This window comes from Oncorhynchus masou, chromosome 27 (genome assembly GCF_036934945.1).
Source record: "Oncorhynchus masou masou isolate Uvic2021 chromosome 27, UVic_Omas_1.1, whole genome shotgun sequence".
NCBI lineage: Eukaryota > Metazoa > Chordata > Actinopteri > Salmoniformes > Salmonidae > Oncorhynchus > Oncorhynchus masou.
The window spans coordinates 47,244,298-47,266,152 of record NC_088238.1 but is presented as its reverse complement, the minus strand read 5'-3'; the positions used below and the strand labels follow the sequence as shown (position 1 = coordinate 47,266,152).

The 21,855-nt window shown below is 41.6% G+C and overlaps 1 protein-coding gene across 11 annotated transcripts in view; it reads left to right on the top strand.

Moving 5' to 3' along the window:
• LOC135516327 (adhesion G protein-coupled receptor L3-like) overlaps window positions 1-21,855 on the top strand; it is a 318,499-nt gene that overhangs the window by 131,913 nt on the left and 164,731 nt on the right. For all 11 annotated transcript variants that reach the window (XM_064940528.1, XM_064940527.1, XM_064940520.1 and 8 more), the window contains one exon: window positions 12,399-12,508. In XM_064940528.1, coding sequence (XP_064796600.1) covers window positions 12,399-12,508 — 110 coding nt within the window. The remainder of the gene's footprint in view (window positions 1-12,398; window positions 12,509-21,855) is intronic.

Below are 21,855 nucleotides of genomic sequence, written 5' to 3'. Positions count from 1 at the left end.
ATGCATGTTTTGATCCATCCTCAGTTTTGTATCACAGCCATTAAACTTTTTTAAAGCGTTTTCCTTCCTCTTCGGCAACTGAGTTAGTAGTGACTGGGTGTATTGATACACCATCCAAAGTGTAACCTCATCATGCTCAAAGGGATATTCAATGTCTACCAATAGGTGCCCTTCTTCCTCTGCGAGGCATTGTAATACCTCCCAGGTCTTTGTGGTTGAATCTGTGTTTGAAATTCACTGCTGAACTGAGGGGACCGTACAGATAATTGTATGAGTAGGGTACAGAGATGAGGTAGTTTTCAGAAATCATGTTCAAGACTTATTGCACACAGAGTGAGTCCATGCAACTTATTTTGTGACTTTTCAAGCGCATTTTTACTCCTGAAGTTATTTAGGTTTGCCATAACCAAGGGGTTCAATGCTTACTGACTCAAGACATTTCATTTTTTATTTATTTTTACTAATTGTACTAAATGTTGAAACACAATTCCACTTCCACATCATGCGGTATTGTGCTACATAATCTAAATGTAGTCCTTTTATAATTCAGGCTTTAACATAGCAAAATGGGGACGAATTCAATGCGTGTGAATACTTTCTGAAGGTACTCTGTACACTGTTGTACAAATGTGCAACCAAACACACTTTAATATACACACTATATATAAAAGCGCTTCCTTTTTGCATTATGTACTCTTTCATCCTTTCTTTCTTACTGTCTCTTTCACCCTACCACACCATCCACACCTCTCATTTCAGACCTTTCCAGACCAGGTTAGATGAGACTTGTGGCTCCTCTCTCCTCTGAAGAACATAGCACACAATTGTCCCTTATTGCCACTGGAGACAGACTAATAACAGATACTTTGTCAGCCTGAGTGTTCCACTGTGATGCTCTTCCCCCAGCTAGTACACTCAAACAGACATGCAAGGAGGACACAACCGGGACTCGTTTTCTCTGAATAAGTGAAAGTAAATTCAAAGTGTTTGTTTCTTTTTGACATGTTTATACCTCAAACGCAACTGACCTGAGGAAGAACTCAGTCCCTGTGGGTGGAGTCATTGCACCATATTATGGCTGTTTTGGGAAATGTCTTGAAGATAGTATTGTAAACATTGATTATGTAGCAATTCAGTGCAGCTAATGCTACGGGTCACTTATCTCAAATCCATGACTATTGTGTCATAAACAGCTTTTTGGACTCATCTGTATCCTTTTGATTTCAAACAGTATTTCAGTTCATTGACAACTGAAGGAGGAGATTGATACAGACTCTATCCTGTATTTTAGTTGTCTAACACTGAAGAATCTGTGTCATCGACAGTGGACGCCACAGCCCCAGTATTTGACAGACACCAGAGTAGTGTCTGTTTAATAGGAGGGGGGATGGGGTGATGACTGAACCCATTCATTGTCATTTGGTGGTGGCAGCGGTGGGATCAAGCAGCGATTATAGCGATTACGATTTGTGCTTACATGGGGCTCTGCGTTTTGTGCCACATCCACCGTCGTCAGCTGTGCTGTCTAAACCCTAATCTGTCCGCTATAACAAACAGCAGACGAGGGAGCAGGCGGCAAAGGGTAGGGAGGGAAGGCTTGGCCGGGGGCTGCTGTAGCAGGGGTTGTGGCCAAATTGAAAAATGAAGAAGCAGAGTCTCCTCCTCTCCCCCCCAACAAGCCCCGAGATGTTGAATACTCAATTTACATTTTACTGAAGCAAGCCATTAATGTCAACATGAGTCTCTCTTTTTTTCTCCTTCCTTAATACGATCACCTTTTTTCTTTCTGTCCGTGTTCTGAGATGGAGTAAGTATGCGAGTGGTACTTTGCTCAGTCTGTCGAAAAGTGAAATAGTTTTTATCCCAATGTCATACAGTTGACAAGACGATGACAAGCGTTTATTTCTTTATTTATATAATGTTCTGCTGGACTGCTTACTGCAGATACTGAATGTACTATATATTTTTTTTTTGCCAGTTTTTGCTGCTTTTTCTGCAGTAATTTAGGATCTACTGCAATAATATGTCAAGTTTACAGCATACGCTGTACATCACATAATCCATAGTAATTTGAACATTTTGAAATTCCATTCCATTAGACAACACACCTTGCATGTTAAGTGTTTGGAAGGTACATATTGATACTTTCCACATTTTGTTACGTTACAGCCTTATTCTAAAATTGATTAAAATAAAAAATTACCTCAGCAATCTACACACAATACCCCATAATGAAACATGTTTTTTTGTGCTAATTTATACATAGGTATTCAGACCCTTTGCTACATTGAGCTCAGATGCATCTTGTTTCCATTGATCATCCTTGAGATGTTTCTACAACTGGAGTCCACCTGTGGTAAATTCAATTGATTGGATATGATTTGGAAAGACACACACCTGTCTGTAAGATCCCACAGTTGACAATGCATGCCAGAACAAAAAAACAAGGCATGAAGTCAAAGGATTGTGTCAGCACAGATCTGCAGCATTGAAGGTCCCCTAGAACACAATGGAAGAAGTTTGGAACCAATGACACTCTTCCTAGAGCTGGCCGCCCGGCCATACAGAGCAATCGGGGGAGAAGGGCCTTGGTGATGTAGGTGACCAAGAACCCGATGGTCACTCTGACAGAGCTCCAGAGTTCCTTTGTGGAGATGGGAGAACCTTCCAGAAGGACAACCGTCTCTGCAGCACTCCACTAATCAGGCCTTTGTTAGTGGCCAGATGGAAGCCACTCCTCAGTAAATGACAGGCCGCTTGAAGTTTGCCAAAAGGCACTTAAAGACTCTCAGACCATGTGAAACAACAATCTCCGGTCTGATGAAACCAAGATTGAACTATTTGGCCTGAATACCAAGCGTCACGTCTGGAGGAAACATTGCACCATCCCTACGATGACGCATGGTGGTGGCAGCAGCATCATGCCGTGGGGATGATTTTCAGCGGCAGGGACTGAGAGACTGGTCAGGATCAAGGGAAAGATCAACGAGGCAAAGTACAGAGAGATCCTTGATGAAAAAGTGCTACAGAGCACTCAAGACCTCATACTCAGGGCGAAGGTTCACCTTCCAACAGGACAACAACCCTAAGCACACAGCTTAGACAATGCAGTAGTGGCTTCGGGGGAAGTCTCTGAATGTCCTTGAGTGGCCCAGCCAGAGCCCGGACATGACCCGATCGAACATCTCTGGAGAGACCTGAAAGTAGCTGTGCAGTGACGCTCCACATCCAACCTGACAGAGCTTGAGTGGATCTGCAGAGAAGAATGTGAGAAACTCCCTAAATACAGGTGTGCCAAGCTTGTAGCGTCATACCCAAGAAGACTCGATGCTGTAATCGCTGCCAAAGGTTATTGAGCAAAGTGCCGATCTAAAGGGTCTGAATGCTTATGTAGATGTGATGTTTCATTTTTAAAATATAATTTAGCAAATATTTCTGAACCTGTTTTTGCTTTATCATTATGCAGTATTGTGTGTAGATTGAGTAAAAAAAAACAATTTAATCAATTTTAGAATCAGGCTGTAACGTTACAAAATGTGGAAAAAAGTTGAGGGGTCTGAATACTGTTCAAATTATACCCCTTAAAGCGGTGAATTGGCAGCATAAACAGCGTGCTGGCCTTGCTGTTTTTCAGCATAAATTTTTCAGGGTGTGGATCGTTTTAACTTCTTGCTGGCCTTGCTGTTTTTCAGAGGTGTAAAATTTTGCGTTTGCTCTTGTTTTTTAACAACACTGTCTTATTTTCAAAATATGTATCTTTTGTGTAAGAGTATGCTCAAGGGTGTGGATCAGTTTTAATATTGCAGATATATTGTTGTAATTGTCTGCATCATGTAATTGTCTGCAATTGAAAAATTATTGACAGTTTAGAAAAAATACTGGCAGGTGACTTTGCGTTTTGCGTGTCTGTTAATTCATAAACCATGTGAGACATGGAAAGGACAGAAAGGGCTCTAATTCCTCTTGGTTCACAGCCATATAAGGAGATCTTGAAAATCTCTTCCCATGCCATCTATTTTTAGCAATCTATTTCTGGACACGTGAGTGTTTTCACAGCTTATATGTAAAAAAAATATTTATCACAATTTTCTTTAAGCATTTTTGGTCTTTAATACACGGCCGACACAGACTTTTCCCTGCTTCCACTTGCCTCTTCCATTTTTGTGGTAATGCTGCAATTAGTTGGTTGTAATTTTGGGTAGAGCAGACATTTCCATATGTCTGGGTAGCTGCATGTGTGACAACTCCACCAGTCCTATTTATGATGCAATTTGCAAAAAAATACCTTTTTACATTTTTTTTTAAATCATTTTTTAAATTTTTTTTTATCAATTAGTATATTTGAGTTTAACCACTATTTGTTTTTGTTTTTTCAGGTGGATTAAACTGAAATTGCAACCAACTTTCTAAGGCTTGTTTAAAAAGTAACAATATTTTGGAGATTTTGTGAAAGTGAGCAGTTCTAATCTGAATAAAGGGGAAAAGGCCATTCTTGAACATGGGGTGAGACATTCTTAATAATTTACTAGAGAACCATTTTGGATTTAAGTATAACTTTTGTATGACCGATGCCTTTAGTGAGAAGTCTAATATTTAATCATTTCTGCCCTAGGAATTCATAGGTGTTCCTTATTAACCCAGCACCTACGGTTTGAAAGATGTGCATATGACCACAAACTTTTCAAAGCATACCCCCACAATAAGGATTTTACTAAACACAACACGAGTGATGTTATTCTTAACCTTTCCCTAGAAGGACTCCAATGAACATTGTTCCAGGGTGAAGTTTCCCCAAGGTACAGATCTCGGATCAGCTTCCCCTCCCCCAATTACGTATTTAAATCAATCAACACCATGTGAATCCGTTGGTTCGCCAAGTGGGACTTGATGTGTTTAATTTTAACTAATTATTTTTTATTTTTTTGGGGGGGGGGTTATTCATCTGGAGTACCATGTGCTTTGAGAAATGAGAAAGCCAGTATCACATGAAACCGAGGGATGTGTTCCAAATGGCACCCTATTCCCTACATAGTACACTACTTTTGATCAGAGCTCTATTGACCCTGGTCTAAAGTAGTGCACTAAATAAGGCTATGGTCAAACATAGTGTTGCAAATAGGGAATGGGGTGTGGAGAAAGTGCGGTACTGATTCCTGTTGCAAACTATGGACATGAACAAAGGCTAGGGAGGAATTAAAACGAGGCCTCAAATCTCGTTGCATGCTGTGAAAAAAGGCAACTCTGAGCAGAAACACCATTGCCGAGAGAGTAGATGTGCCACAATGCCTTGTGGGAACTGGAATATTGGTCAAGACAGATGTAAAGGCAGGGATTAAATGTGCAACCCACATCGTGGAGTATTGTATATTTTAATCCACCCCAGAGGAAATGTATTACAAACCATGATGAAAGTTTTGGAAATGACATGACATTCAGTCAACATGTTTTAATCAAAAATAAACTCTTATGTGGAGGATGGTATTGGCTTTGTATAATAGCCCTTCTGTAAAGAGAGCTCTCCTCTTTAAATATTCAGGGGGGTATATTTAAATCTATTACTCATGATAAACAGGAGAAATAACATGATTGCTTCTTCAAGTAAAATGTATTTACGATAATGTACTGTGTGTGTACATGTATGTTAACCGAAAGGTTGCAAGTTCAAATCCCTGAGCTGACAAGGTACAAATCTGTCGTTCTGTCCCTGAACAGGCAGTTAACCCACTGTTCCTAGGCCATCATTGAAAATAAGAATTTGTTCTTAACTGACTTGCCTAGTTAAATAAAGGTAAAAAATAAAATAAAATAAAAAATGTTCACAAGTGTATATATATGTGTGTGTGTGTGTGTGTACGCCTTTGTGTTTGAAGAGCTTACCCGTAATACCTGTCCCAATTGACCTTGCCTTTCTCCAGCTGACATCCAATCCCAACATCTACTCACCCCATCACCTCTGACAATTACAAGAGCACCCCATTCCTTGATAGTAAACTGAGAGAGAAACCTGCCTGGCGATAAGGAAGGCTTCTATAATTGTCTTCTTTCATTGGCCTGTACCTTATTTATTTGAGTGGCGTTTATAGCCTTTGGAATGAACTCTTCCTATGAACAAACGACCCTCCAGACATTTCTAACGGAGGCTCTCGCCCCTTAATCCGGGGTGAGTGAGTGACGGCGGGGGGGGGGTCATGACCCCATAAAGCCTGGATGGGTGCTGAAGCTCTGGACCATATCTCATTAAGGGGCGAGGTTGTAAACGAGTCTTGCCTTCACTCTCTCCCTTTACTGGAGCGATTGATTAGTCCAGGGACAATCAATGTTAATTAAGGTGTGAGGGAACCTTTTAATTGTACTGCATGAATCATTGTGTCAGCTTGCGCCTTGACCTTCTTTGATTTACATTGAATGAATGGCTCCTCGTTGAGAAGTAAATACATTCTAGATTTTGCCAGATGAACCTAGTAGATATCAGAAGATTTTGATATGAGTTTTAGATTTATGCATAGCTTGTCAAGGATGATGAAGAGGATTGACTCTCATGCATAGGGCATATAGTATATTGTGAATGGCTCTTGGTGACAAGTTATTGAATTTTAGATACTGCCAGATGAACCTAGTAGATTGAAGTGGAGATTTGGTAGTCAATACGTTTTAGATATAGACAGGTAAGGCGTGTAGATTTGGTAGTCAATACGTTTTAGATGTAGCCAGGTAAGGCGTGTAGATTTGGTAGTCAATACGTTTTAGATGTAGCCAGGTATTTTTGGTAGTCAATACGTTTTAGATGTAGCCAGGTAAGGCGTGTAGATTTGGTAGTCAATACGTTTTAGATGTAGCCAGGTAAGGCGTTAGATTTGTAGTCAATACAGATGTAAGGTAAGGCGTGTAGATTTGGTAGTCAATACGTTTTAGATGTAGCCAGGTAAGGCGTGTAGATTTGGTAGTCAATACGTTTTAGATGTAGCCAGGTAAGGCGTGTAGATTTGGTAGTCAATACGTTTTAGATGTAGCCAGGTAAGGCGTGTAGATTTGGTAGTCAATACGTTTTAGATGTAGCCAGGTAAGGCGTGTAGATTTGGTAGTCAATACGTTTTAGATGTAGCCAGTTAATGCTAGTATATTTTGTTTGATTGTATGTTTTAAGAGATTTTTGCATAGCTTGTCAAGGAATGTTAAGCAGAGGTTCACGTGCATAGGGTATGTGACTTCTAACTCCTCTAGCTGTGGCATTGACCTTTTGTCTACTGATGTGCGCAGATGATTCGATCATATCAATCAATACACTTTAATCAAATGAGTCCCTCCGTAACGCTGGTGCGTTTTGGACTAACTTTTTTTAAAACACTGTTTGAGCTTAGGACTTCTGGATTGTACCATTTGGATTCGTTGGATTTTGTTCGTTGATACCATTAGTCTGTGTAATTTACGTGGGCTGAGCTAGAGCGGTGTTTGTGAGACAAGGGCAGATCCCAAAAGGGCCCGGTAACGGGTATTTTTACGAAAACGTCTATAGAGTCAATGGTTTGAGCACTAGGATGCTCACTAGCTACACAAGAGTCGTAAGGTGTTCTTGTCCATAGAAGATCATAGGAAATCCCAGGACAGCGCCTATAATACTATAATATGCTCACATAGTCGCTGTCACAAACTCCACACTGACTAGTTGGATATTCATTTTTCCGGTGAGAAAACAATTTCTGTGCTTACAGCATTTATACACTATATACAAAAGGATGTGGACACTCCTTCAAGTTAGTGGATTCAGCTATTTCAGCCACTCCTGTTGCTGACAGGTGTATAGAATTGAGTACACAGCCATGCAATCTCCAGAGACAAACATTGGCAGTAGAATGGTTTTAGTGACTTTCAATGCCACCTTTCCAACAAGTCAGTTCATCAAATTTCTGCCCTTGTAAAGCTGCCCTGGTTAACTACAAGTGCTGTTATTGTGGAGTGGGAAATGTCTAGCAGCAACAACGGCTCAGCTGCGAAGTGGTAGGCCACCCAATCTCACAGAACAGGACCTCCAGGTGCCTCGGTTTCAACACTCACCAAGTTACAAATTGCCTCTAGAAGCAACGTCAGCACAAGAACTGTTCGTCGGGAGCTTCATGGAATTGGTTTCCATGGCCGAGTAGCCGCACACAAGCCTAAAATGCGCGATGCCAAGCGTGGGCTGGAGTGGTGTAAAGCTTACTGCCATTGGACTCTGGAGAAGTGGAAACATGTTCTCTCGAGTGATGAATCACGCTTAACCATCTGTCCGAATGAAAAATCTGGGTTTGGCGGATGCCAGGAGAACACCCAAATGCATAGTGCCAACTAAAGTTTGGTGGAGAAGGAATAATGGTCTGGGGCTGTTTTTCATGGTTCGGGCTAGGCCCCTTAGTTCCAGGGAAGGGGGGAAGGGAAATTTTAACGCTACAGTATACATTGACATTCTATGCGATTCTGTGCTTCCAACTTTGTGGCAACAGTTTTGGGAGAGCCTTTCCTGTTTCAGCATGACAATCCCCCCAGTGCACAAAGTGAGGTCCATACAGAAATGGTTTGTAAGATCAGTGTGGATCAACTTCACTGGCCTGTACAGAGCTGTCGTGTCTTTAGCATCATTAAACTGAAGTATTTAGTATTACGCGATTATATTGATTAATCATGAAACTGTAATTAACTAGGAAGTTGGGGCACCAAGGAAAATATTCAGATTACAAAGTTATAATTTCTTTTCAGATATTTTATATCTGATCAATTAGTCTTCGAATTAATTATTTACTTTACCTCACGTTAGTCTCATTCCAAACGTAGTCTTCACTCATTCCAAACCCAGTTTTCACTATGAGTCATCCATACATCAATTGTCTTAAATAATTTATTTACTAACTAAACAATTCACAGAAATACATACAAACAGTAGATAAGTACAAGGAAATGATAACGGAGTTTCCCTAGTGGGATAAACCGGTATCGCGGCTTGGTGGACAAAAGAGGAAGTGGGGGCCAACTGAGATGAGACACCACAAAGTTGATAATGATAACAATTGAAATGCTGATCCTTTGCACATGAACGCTCACTCATTCGGGAACAATTGCAATCAATATATATATTTACGCTCAGTGTGTCGTCGGGATCTTTGTTGAAAAGTTTGTTTCTGTTGGAGAGTTTTCGTCCGCTCGCTCGCTCGCTCTCTCTCTCTCCCTCTCTCTTGGTTAGAGTGGATGGTTCAGAGTGACATTCATTCATGTTGTTGTAGAATGGATCGGCGGTTGTCGTTCTTCGTGTTCAATGATACCGAATTCTTAGCTGCATACGAGTAATTAATATCAAAGACTTGTTCTTATTCTGTCGGTATCGATAGTCTAAGAGTTTAACCACATGGTATGGTTAAAAGATTCAGCAATGGTCTGTAACCTTCGTTCTCTCGTAATGGAGAAAATCATGGTCAAGTGAGAATTTCTCAAAGATGGGGTTTTATTCAGGAGTTGCAGAAAAGGGCCTGTCCCAGGATGCCCGACCCTAACTGTGCTCATGGGCGGGCCTCTGATTTAGTTAAACTCAAAAGGGAATTGGAGTTTCCTTCATTAACCTCTCTGGGATAGACGGGACAGTCGCATCCCACTTGGCCAATTGTCAGGGAAAATGCAGAGCGCCAATTTCAAATAAAATGCTATAGAAATCTAACTTTCATTAAATCACACATGTAAGATACCAAATTAAAGCTACACTCGATGTGAATCCATCCAACACGTCAGATTTCAAACAGGCTTTTCGGGTGAAAGCATAAGATGCTATTATCTGATGATAGCACAACAGTAAACAAAGAGAAAGTAGCATATTTCAACCCTGCAGGCACCACACAAAACGCAGAAATAAAATATAAATCATGCCTTACCTTTGACGAGCTTCTTTTCTTGGCACTCCAATATGTCCCATAAATAACACAAATGGTCCTTTTGTTCGATTAATTCCATCATTATATATACAAAATGTCTATTTATTTGGCGCGTTTGATCAAGAAAAAAAAAACGGTTCCAACCTGCGCAACGTCACTACAAAATATCTCAAAAGTTACCTGTAAACTTTGCCAAAACATTTCAAACTACTTTTGTAATACAGCTTTAGGTATTTTTAAATGTTAATAATCTAATACAGCTTTAGGTATTTTTAAATGTTAATAATCGATCAAATTGTAGACGGGACAATCTGTGTTCAATACAGGAAGACAACAAACTAACGCTACTTTTCTAGTCATTCGCCTTCTCAAAAAGTCCACTTCAAATGACACACATTCAAAATGGCCGTACTTCTTCATTACACAAAGGAATAACCTCAACCAATTTCTAAAGACTGGTGACATCCAGTGGGGGAACTACAAACAAGTCCCTTAGAAATCTAGTTTCCCAATGAAAACTCATTGAATAGACAGTGACCTCAAAGCAAAACAATCTGAATGCTTTGTCCTCGGGGATTGCCTGCTACATAAGTGATGTTATACTCACAGACATGATTCAAACAGTTTTAGAAACTTCAGTGTTTTCTATGCAAATCTACTAATAATATGCGTATCTTATATTCTGGGGATGAGCAGCAGGAAGTTTAATTTGGGCACGTTATTTATCCAAAAGTGAAAATGCTGCCCCCTATCCCGAAGAAGTTTTAAACAGTCCAAAATCACATTATACAATTTTACAAACAGTATCATCCTCACTCATTCATTTTATACAACAATTAGATGTAAACCTCATATCGGAGGTCTATTATATAAACAGCGTTATGGTAATGTGGCCGCACCGTCTCCCATTAGCTTCACCAAAATGTAACAAACGGACCAGTTCGTAGCTGTATTCTTCACCGATCTTTTATACCTTCTTCGGAACATAAATGTTGTTCGGACCTCAAGTTCTGTGAGGTTGAAGAAATTCCTTTGTTCTCTATGAAAATTCACTCTGTCTCTATACTGTGGCCATGAGGAGATACTCTCTTCGAGGAATTTACGACCTCTCTGACCACAGCAGCCTAGTTGTAGGAGGCAGGGAGATGGGGATGGGGCTTTCTGTACCCAAAGAGGGCAACTTCATGACAGAGCACTGACCTCAACCCCATCGAACACGTTTGGGATGAATTGGAACGCCGACTGCGAGCCAGGCCTAATCGCCCAACATCAGTGCCCGACCTCACTAATTCTCTTGTGGCTCAATGGAAGCAAGTCCCCGCAGCAATGTTCCAACATCAGTGGAAAGCCTTCCCAGAAGAGTGGAGGCTGTTATAGCAGCAAAGGGGTGACCAACGCCATATTAATGCTCAAGATTTTGGAATGAGATATTCGACGAGCGGTGGATCTTAATGGATGGATCTGTTTATGTCAAATTGTTTGATGTTCTGCTTGTAGCCCTGGTTGTCCTGAAAAGAAAATGGTAAAACCATTCAATGTGAGGCTAAATATAAGGTCTGGACAAGCAGATAAATGGTCAGATACTGTAAATGAAAAGTCATTTTTTTTTGCTGGGATCTGTGGACTGATGGGGTTAAGCATGTGATGGTAAATTTTGTGCAGTAAGCGGTGTCATTACGCCTGGCGACATCATCGGGTGCATGTGGTGGTTGAGCTTTGATTGATGAATGCCAAAAGTAAAATGGCACACGTAAGACACTGCCAGCCAAGTAATTGTGTTGATAATGAAAGCCGAGGTGAAGGCTCTTTCGCGTCTGAGACGATTTTGCACTCGGCCGACTGTTTCCTGTCCCCATCCGTCATACCCTGATTATCAGTCTGCACACAGTGCAAATTCATATCACGGCAGAGAAATCGACTACGTCCCCAAATTGCACCCTATTTCCTACATAGTACAATACTTTCAACCAGGGACCATATTCCTTTGGTCAAAAGTAGTGCACTATAAATGGCATAGGGTGTCATTTGGATATTGACATTGTTTTAGCCTTATTCTTCTCGTCAAATGGATGATTCTACCATTGACAGCATGGCAATCAATTTCCACAGAACCCGCAAATGCATCGACCTCTTAATCTGAGCAGCAAAGTGAAATGGGAATTAATTATTGTTCATTAACCACATGCTAAATATTTATCATATTTGCCAATGTAGCAACATCAGCGTTTGATTGGGCACCTATGGATATTGACTTTTTGATTCTATTGTCAGTATTTCTGAATCCACAAACACACACTGTAAGGTTTTACACATGCTGTAAAACCATAATTTGGATCATCCTGGATGGTCAGTCCTCGCATCCATATGTCTGTCTATGAATTTGAGTGTTAACATTTCTCTTGCCCGGTCCCTCAGCTGTTGATCAAAAAACGATTGCAGGCTGACTGCTTTGTTGTTTGAATCCCAGGATGCCCCGTTAGTTAACCTGACCTTTCTCTTCCCTTTCAGATGTAATAATCGGACCCAGTGTGCTGTAGTGGCTGGACCAGATGTATTTCCTGACCCTTGCCCCGGAACCTATAAGTACCTAGAAGTCCAGTACGAATGTGTACCCTACAGTACGTATCTCTTCATTCTCTTGTGTTTCTCGAAGCAGTTCATCACTTTATCCCATATTGCCCGCTATTCCCTATATAGTGCACTTATAGGACTTTGGTCAGTAGTGCACTATAGAGAGAATAGTGTACCATTTGGGACAAAGCCTGTGACATAGTACATGATGATTTCTGCATTGTAACTTCCTTCTTCATCACGCTTAATTTTCATGTAACAGCAATGCCACTTCACTCTGTCATATGCTAAAATGAATGATATGTCATTTAAGTAAATGTGGTCACTTTTTAAGGATGCAACAATAAGAAGGGGTCTGAAGTGCGGTAGCATGGGTGCTGGGAAATGTCAGTATCTGATTCCGGTCACCTCTATTGTGCAGGACTATCGATTGTGCCCTCAATGTAATGTGAAAAATGAAAGTTCAAATTCACTTTAGCGTGTCAAAATGATTACCTTTATTCCAAACCCTGGTCGATTTTTTTGTATTTTATCTCCGACAATATCTGTGTGAATGTCTGATATATTTTTCTCCTTTATCCAACTCATTTTGTATCTTCATGTATGAATAACACATTGTCAATGATACTCCAGCACATGTCATATTGGGCTTTTAAGAAATACATGTTATTAGATTTCTGATGTGCGGTGTATTGATTGCTATGGGGATCTGGTATACAAGTGAGGCATTGTATTCAAGCGAGATGAAGATTGAATGTAGTATTATACTTCAAAGGGCTATCATCCATACATAACATTTCAATGTTGATGTCATTCTTATTCCACCTGGTCTTCCTTTTAACAGTGTTTTTAGACAGCTGACAAGACAGACTTCTCTGTCAGAAGAGGTCCTTTTTAATGATGGAACCACATAAATAGCCCTGTTTGATGTTGAAAGATAACCAGATGTTTTGCAATTGGTCAATTGATTTGCTCACACACATAAAATGAAAATATTGCATTGGTCATCAACTGATCCTTTTCTGAGTATTCAGCCTCGCTTCTAAGCATTGAGAAGGGAGCTAACGGAACTGTCGGAGCTATAACCAACTGTGTCCAAGTTAGTCCTTTAGCATCAAAGGAAGTTTAGCTTTATTCGAAATGCAGTCAGGTTTTTAGCTGCCGTGTTCAATTCAATTCCAACAGAACTCAATTGTATTAGCTTAGCTTCTAGCTAGGCCATTTGTTTCACAAACACACATGTCGTATATTGATTTACCTTTATTTAACTAGGCAAGTCAGTTAAGAACAAATTCTTATTTTCAATGACGGCCTAGGAAGAGTGGGTTAACTGCCTGTTCAGGGGCAGAACGACAGATTTGTACCTTGTCAGCTCGGGGATTTGAACTTGCAACCTTCCGGTTACTAGTCCAACGCTCTAACCACTAGGCTACCCTGGTGAGAGACCTTTCAGCCACAGTGGCATCATAGCATGACCGAAGCACCCCAAAGGTATCCATGGGTGAACTGGAAATGGAAAAGGTTTGAAGTGTGAATGGAATACCCAGCGTGTAGCCCGGGTTAAACAGACAAACAGGAAGAGAGGATGTGGTCACTGGAAGTGCACGGCCATTATCATACGACCTCCCACATTGTTTCGCTGACCTCGAAAGGAGAACGTTTTTTTTACTGTGAAAGCCTGTGGTACCGAATGTGTCAAAAGCTAACCACGTGGGATTTAGAAGCTATTGTGTAATTTGGAATGAACTGGATGTGTCAGTTAAAGACAATTATATTTGCTGCCATCCGGCTTTGTGCCTTTGGAGAATGGATAGTATCATGCTGAGTTTCAAATGAAACAAATGTCACACATCAGATGTTATTTCATTTTGCGGTGCTTTTATCTACGTTTTCTATATACAAAAATCTGAGGTGATTATGCAATGAAAAGGCAGCCTGTCATAAACTATATATTGGATTTTAAAAAAAGCTCTTAATTTCCATGGTGGTGGTTCTTATCGTAAGATTATCCACCACACAGTACTTGGATATATTTGAGCCACAACCCATTTGTTCAGTGGTAGCATTGGACTCAACAGTCCACATCAAATAATGGATCTTCTTCCCTGGTGGTGAATTCAGACACATCCTACAGTAAGCATCCCTCTCTTTTCTTAGAATCAGTGTTTTGTTTTGTATTAAACACTGGTGATTACAACCACCTCCCCAACATCACAATTGCAACTCAATTTCAGAATCCATCAATACATTCCTATAACAGCTCCAGTACTGCAATACTGACGTGAGCACTTCTCAAGACACTGAGAAGACATAGAGGGCTAATAGCTAGGATGGCCAAAAGCACTGACTTGTTTGTGATTGTACGTATTGCCAGTTAAATGAGTAACATGTTAGGAAAAAGAGTGGATTTGAGATGAGGCAATTATGGGCAGATAGATGGTATAAGGAGGAATGTGTGGTAAACCAGCCCCCCACACCCAACCTTTCTCCAGAACCATACCCCCGCACCCTTCTCCAGAACCATACCCCATCTCCAGCCTATCACCAGACAGACTGACTGAGAGACTAATAAGAGGACCAGCCACCCATGGTGTGAATTCTCCTCCAGCCGAAAAATCTCCACAGTATATCCCACTGACAAGTTCTCTCTCTTGTTCTCTCTCTCTTGTTCTTTCTCTCTCGTGTTCTTTCGCACTCTCTCTGCCTATATCTCTCTCTTCCTGTGGAAGATGTTTTCATCAGTATTCCGGTGCTGAAAGCAGGCACTGTCAGAATAAGTTACAGCTCCTCTCTCCATCTTCCATGAGCAGAGGAGAAGGGCTCCATCAGACCCACACCTGCGATAGTAGTGAATGAGACGCTTCACTCTGAGAGAGCTTCACTCTGACCCCATATGATATCGTTTTGATTAATTGGTGATTTCAATTCACACCATGAATTGTAATGGCGGTTATTCTGGGGGCTAGCCACACCTGTGTTTGCCTGTGATTTGGAGAGATGCAGACCAATAGTCGGAATAATCATTCGAGATGAAAGAGCTTCCTTTTTCTAGTCGGTCCAAGACGACAAGACGGTGCTGAGTCGAAGGCAATCATGCTGGCGCAGAGCCCATGCGTGTCATGATGACAGAGTAATTTGGAGAAACCAACTCTACTTCTATACCGCTTCTCGTCGGTAAACAACTACTTTCTGATATTGCCACGTTGCCAGTGATATAAGCCGTCTTTATGTTTGCGTCAGCATGAACTTGTGTTTCCTCCAACGTGAGAACACTCACTTACCTCCCCTGTGCTTCCCTTGTTTAGACGTGCTCTGCCATGCAAGTTTGTGGATTACTACGGCTACCCTTTTGGAATGAGTGTTGCGCACGTCGTCCTGTTGGGATGATGACCTATAACCTTGACTCTCAGGCCCTGTTTGAATACTCTTAAAAACGCCTCGCTCCTTCAACACTTCCTTGAAATAATCACTGATATAACGTGCATGGGTTGATCAGTGCAAGTGTGTCACCGCATTGCTTTCACCAATCACACGTTGTGTCAAATCAGTGGTTTGCTCAAGGACGGAGGAAGGATACACTTTAAGAGTATTCAAACCGGGCCCTTTATTCAAATTCTCTCATGTCTTCAGAAAGATTCAGAAAGACTCCGCTCCCGTCAGTCCCGTCCCTCGCTTATCAAAATGTTTGTTCTTTAACGAGCAGGTCCCAGCCCAATCTTTTAGAGGTCAACTCTGTTTCTCAGTAGCCCTCTGACCCCACTCTTTCATAACTTTAATGAATCCATATAGTCATAACACCTCAGAGTGCTCCTTAGTTCCCCGCAGGGTCATAAAAGAAAACACATCCCCTGTTGAAAAGGCGGCAGTTTCCCTTGTGGAATGTTTGGCCGAACACCAAACTCCCTTTGGAGGAAAAAGAGGGGGTTGCAACCTGGCATCGGCCTTTCCCAACTCCCTACCTCCTCTATGACTAATTAGATGGCGAATGTACTGACCTTGATTTCTGCTGATAAATCCCGATACGAGGTAAAACCAGAGCTTTCCTGTTCTTGCACGCTAATAAATACATTGTAAAAAAACATTTTTTAAAGCCACAATGCACAGCGGGATCCCGCCAGCTCCGAAAACGGCTTGTGTGCACGAGCTAAGCCAAGATGTATAATCATGTAATCAAGACCTTTTTGAGTTGGCTGAAATGAGGTAGTCAGTCCTCAGCTATACGTCGTGGCGCACAGCCACGTACTTTTGCCCAACAATAAGCCGTTTTGATTTATTTATTTATGCTTCTAATTATTTCCGTATGGACGAGCAATCAATCCTTAATAAGTAGAAACCGGTTCGGCGGCCTAACCGAATCAAGCAACTGATTATTTTTGGCACAACACTCAGCACCTGCCTGGTGCTGAGACGGCAGATAGAAATGTGAAATCAATGCGGCGCGTGGGTGTCGTTTACAATGCCGCCCCCACAAAATGTGGTGTCATTACGGGCGACATTACGCCACGGTCACACCTTTCGTAAACAGCACCTGTGTGAACGGACTGTTTGGCTGACCAGGCACTTTGTAATAGTCAGCCGGGCTCCCTGAGGCCTGTAGCGAGATTGATTTCAAATCTGATTTGAGATGAAAAATGATGACATGAAAACGTAAAGTCTTTGCTAAATGCTTAAGAGGAAAAGACAAATTGTCTGTGTCAGTGTAACCTTCTGTCATTCACACCGCAAGTAATGGCGTCAATATCTAGCCTATGATGTATAATTGCATATGTATTCATCTTTATCAGATAAACAGTATATAACTAACTCAGTCAGTCATTTAGTCGTCAGTTGTATATAAGGCATTCACACAGCAGGCACCAGCGTTAGCCTACAGGGAGTCTTGTCACCTGAATGACTATATTTACCTATCCTAATGTGTGAAAGGGGGATTGCAGTGCTATCATATCGTTTGGTGGCAGCTGACCACCCTGCAACTGGGGAAAGCTTATGATGATGGCTTATGGTCTTAGAGTGTGTGTGTGTGTGTGTATGTGTGTGTGTGTGTGTGCAAATATAAGGGGGAAATAAAATCAATGACTTGAATCTTGAATGTCACAGTCATTGGTTTGAACACTGACAAACCGATTATGTCCATGGTTAGGCTCCCAGATCCACAGTCATTGTGTTTTGTAATTAAATAATCGCATTATTGCTAATTGATAAAGAGAAAATTCCAAATGTTCAACATTAAATTGATCATCTCTAGAACCACGTGAAAATGGTGTGTTTCTATGTTTTGTAGTCAAATAGATTGATAGATGCGTTTTTTTCCGATGACATCATCCAGAGAGACTGATGACATCGTCTGTGTGCATCGTGTGATTTTAACCAACTGTGAGCAGGCGAAGGCTACTTACTAAGAGGAATACATACTAGTACAGTGTTGAATGCACTGACTTCTCACTTCAACAAGGATACAGTGTGTAACTTAATTATCATAGAGGATACATGGAAAGGCGAGGGAAATTAGAAGACATTAATGCATGTATTTTCCTGCATTGTTCCAGTAGTGGGTCAGTAATTGCCCAGGAAGGGTGTGATTACCAATGTGGATAAATGGAGGTGTTAGAGGTGAATGTGGGCATGTGGAAAAATGCTTTCCCCCCACTAATAGCCATGTAATTTATCAGGTCCTCGTTCTGGCCTCTATCTTTTGGTCCTTCATGGGCAGAAACACAGGCACACGCGTATGCACGCACACACACACATACACACACACGCAGATGCAGGCATGAACACACACACACATTTTTGAAATGGGTGCTAAGTTCAAAGAAAAGAGAGACCCGCACGCACACAAGGGATGCTTAGTGCCTGGGCTATCACTCTGATTGGCCTCATTGGGGTCTCTCTCTGCGATATCGCCCTGCTAATCCGAGTTCCTACAGTGTGACTGGTGTAATGAAGCTCCCTCTTTCTTCTGTGTTCTCTCACCAAACACTCTTTATCGCCAGGCTAAAAGCTTTCTTATTTCCCCTCTGCCTGCTTTCACTTTCCTGCTTCCCTTCTGTAATTTCAAGGTTTCTGGAATCAAGGCATGTTCAGGAAGTGAAATTAAGTTATTTCTACTCCAATTCCGGTCCATGTTCCTGAAAATGTATTTAATCTTTATTTATTTTGCTTGTGTTATTTTCCCCACTATCGGTCTGTCTGCTGCCTCTCCCTGGTGTATGACTGGTTGGCTGTGTGCCAAGTCTTTGCACCTGTCTCTCTCTCTCACACACACACACACACGCACCCACACACACACACACACTTGAAAACACACACACACTAATGCTCACACACACACACACGCACTTGAAAACACACACACACTAATGCTCACACTCTCTCGCACACACACACACACACACACACACACACACACACACACACACACACACACACACACACACACACACACACACACTGGCGGCTTCCTGCACTGTCAAGGTTATGAGAGAGCACAGCTACTGCTCCCAGGGAGGGAGAGCAATAGAGGAGAAAAGGAGAGGGAGAGGAGAGGAGAGGAGGGAGGGAGAGGGAGAAATGGGGGACAGAGGAGAAACGAGACAGAGGAGTATACAAGAGGGACAGGGGCGGGAGGAGTCAGAGGGACAGGGGCGGAAGGAGTCAGAGGGTCAGGGGCGGAAGGAGTCAGAGGGACAGGGGCGGAAGGAGTCAGAGGGACAGGGGCGGAAGGAGTCAGAGGGACAGGGGCGGAAGGAGTCAGAGGGACAGGGGCGGAAGGAGTCAGAGGGACAGGGGCGGAAGGAGTCAGAGGGACAGGGGCGGAAGGAGTCAGAGGGACAGGGGCGGAAGGAGTCAGAGGGACAGGGGCAAGGAGGCACAGGAGGCAGAGACTTAGACCGAGCAATTGTACCCGTGACCCAACCCCCGCCCCTCAGGGAAAAATAATAGAAATTGTATACGTGACCACCCCCCCCAGGCACATGCTATTCAAAGCCCTCTAATTTGTGTCATTAATTAAGATGTGGGAGTCTAGTCACTGTGCCCTCCTAGGTTCAGAGAACAGGAAGAAAGGAGGGGAAGAAAGAGGGTGAAAAATGACCAAAATGGCCTCCGCTCAGCCATGAATCTCTATTAGCGCCTAATGATACCATTCTGCCACCTCGTCGCTATAATGATGAAATTGTGAAATGTTAATTATTTAAATGCAGATCCATACAGCTGTCGTTCACGTGGGCAGGGCTTAAGAGGGCTTTAAGAGGGTTACAAGGTCACTAAAGGCCTTTAGCATTATGCAGAAGCCATTATTATTTTCTAATTCTAACATACACTACCAGTCAAAACTTTTGTAACAGCTACTCATTCAAAGGTTTTTCTTTATTTTTACTATTTATTACATTGTAGAATAATAGTAAAGACATCAAAACTATGAAATAACACATATGGAATCATGTTGTAACCAAAAAAGTGTTAAACGAATCAAAATACATTTTATATTTGAGATTCTTCAAATAGTCACCTTTTACCGTGATGACAGCTTTGCACACTCTTGGCATTCTCTCAACCAGCTTCATGAGGAAGTCACCTGGAATGCATTTCAATTAGCAGGTGTGCCACCTTAAAAATTCATTTGAGGAATTTATTTCCATCTGAATGCATTTCAGTCAATCAGTTGTGTTGTGACAAGGTAATGGGAGGTATACAGAAGATTGCCCTATTTGGTAAAAGACCAAGTCCATATTATGGCAAGAACAGGTCAAATAAGCAAAGAGAGACGACATACCATTGTTACTTTAAGACATGAAGGTCAGTCAATATGGAACATTTCAAGAACTTTGAAAGTTTCTTCAAGTGTAGTCGCAAAATCCTTCAAGCGCTATGATGAAACTGGCTCTCATGAGGACCGCCTCAAAAATGGAAGACCCAGAGTTACCCCTTCTGCAGAGGATACGTTTATTAGAGTTACCAGTCTCAGAAATTGCAGCCCGAAGAAATGCTTCAAAGTTTAAGTAACCGACACATCTCAACATCAACTGTTCAGAGGAGACTGTGTGAATCAGGCCTTCATGGTAGAATTGCTGCAAAGAAAACATTACTAAAGGACACCAATAATAAGAAGAGACTTGCTTGGGCCAAGAAACACGAGCAATGGACATTAGACCAGTGGAAATTTGTCCTTTGGTCTAGAGTCCAAATTGGAGATTTTTGGTTCCAACTGCCATGTCTTTGTGCGACGCGGTGTGGGTGAACGGATAATCTCCGCATGTGTATTTCCCACCGTAAAGCATGGAGGAGGAGGTGTTACGGTGTTGGGTTGCTTTGCTGGTGACACTTTCTGTGATTTATTTAGGACACTTAACCAGCGTGGCTACCACAGCATTCTGCAGAAATACACCACCCCATCTGGTTTGGGCTTAGTGGGACTATCATTTGTTTTTCAACAGGACAATGACCCAACACACCTCCAGGCTGTGTGAGAAGGATACCAAGAAGGATAGTGATGGAGTGCTGCATCAGATGACCTGGCCTCCACAATCCCCGACCTCAACCAAATTGAATTGGTTTGGGATGAGTCGGACCTCAGATTGAAGGAAAAGCAGCCAACAAGTGCCAATGTGAGAACTCCTTCAAGACTGTTGTAAAAGCATTCCTCATGAAGCTGGTTGCGAGAATGCCAAGCTGTCATCAAGGCAAAGGGTGTATTTGAAGAATCTCAAATATAAAATATATTTCGATTTTTTTTCTTCTCACACTTTTTGTTATTTCGTATTTTTGATGTCTTCACAATTATTCTACATTGTAGAAAATATAGTAAAAATAAAGAAAAATCCTTGAATGAGTAGGTGCTCTAAAACGTTTGACCAGTAGCGTATGTGTATTAAATACTCATTGATTATAGTTATTATCATTTATTTTTTGTGACACTTTTTGAGAGATTTTGAAAAACGTGTTACGAATAAATTGTATTATTATTATTTAGGACGGAGGGGGCATGACTCAACATTACATGAATATGCGGTGTTAATTTGCAATGTCATATAGCATTAAGGTTGTCCATATTGATGGAAATCACTAAATGCCTCTACATAAAAAGCGACATTCTAGATATTAACGTCATTTTCCTAATAAAAATGCATAGGGTGTCCAAGCGGCTTATTTGATTTGATAGGGCAGCTTGACCAATTAGATTCACTTGAGACCATGTGCCCTTTTGACACGTCTGCGTTTTGCATGGTGAATTACTTGGTGTTGAATTCCTATCTGCTGCCAACACATGGCAGTGCAGTTACAGCTGTGTTGAATATTAGACATCATAGTCGGTGGTAGATGATGATCTTACACATTAGAATGAAACGAAAAGGTATCGTCACCTTTGTCACCATCTTCTCCATCACAGCCATCA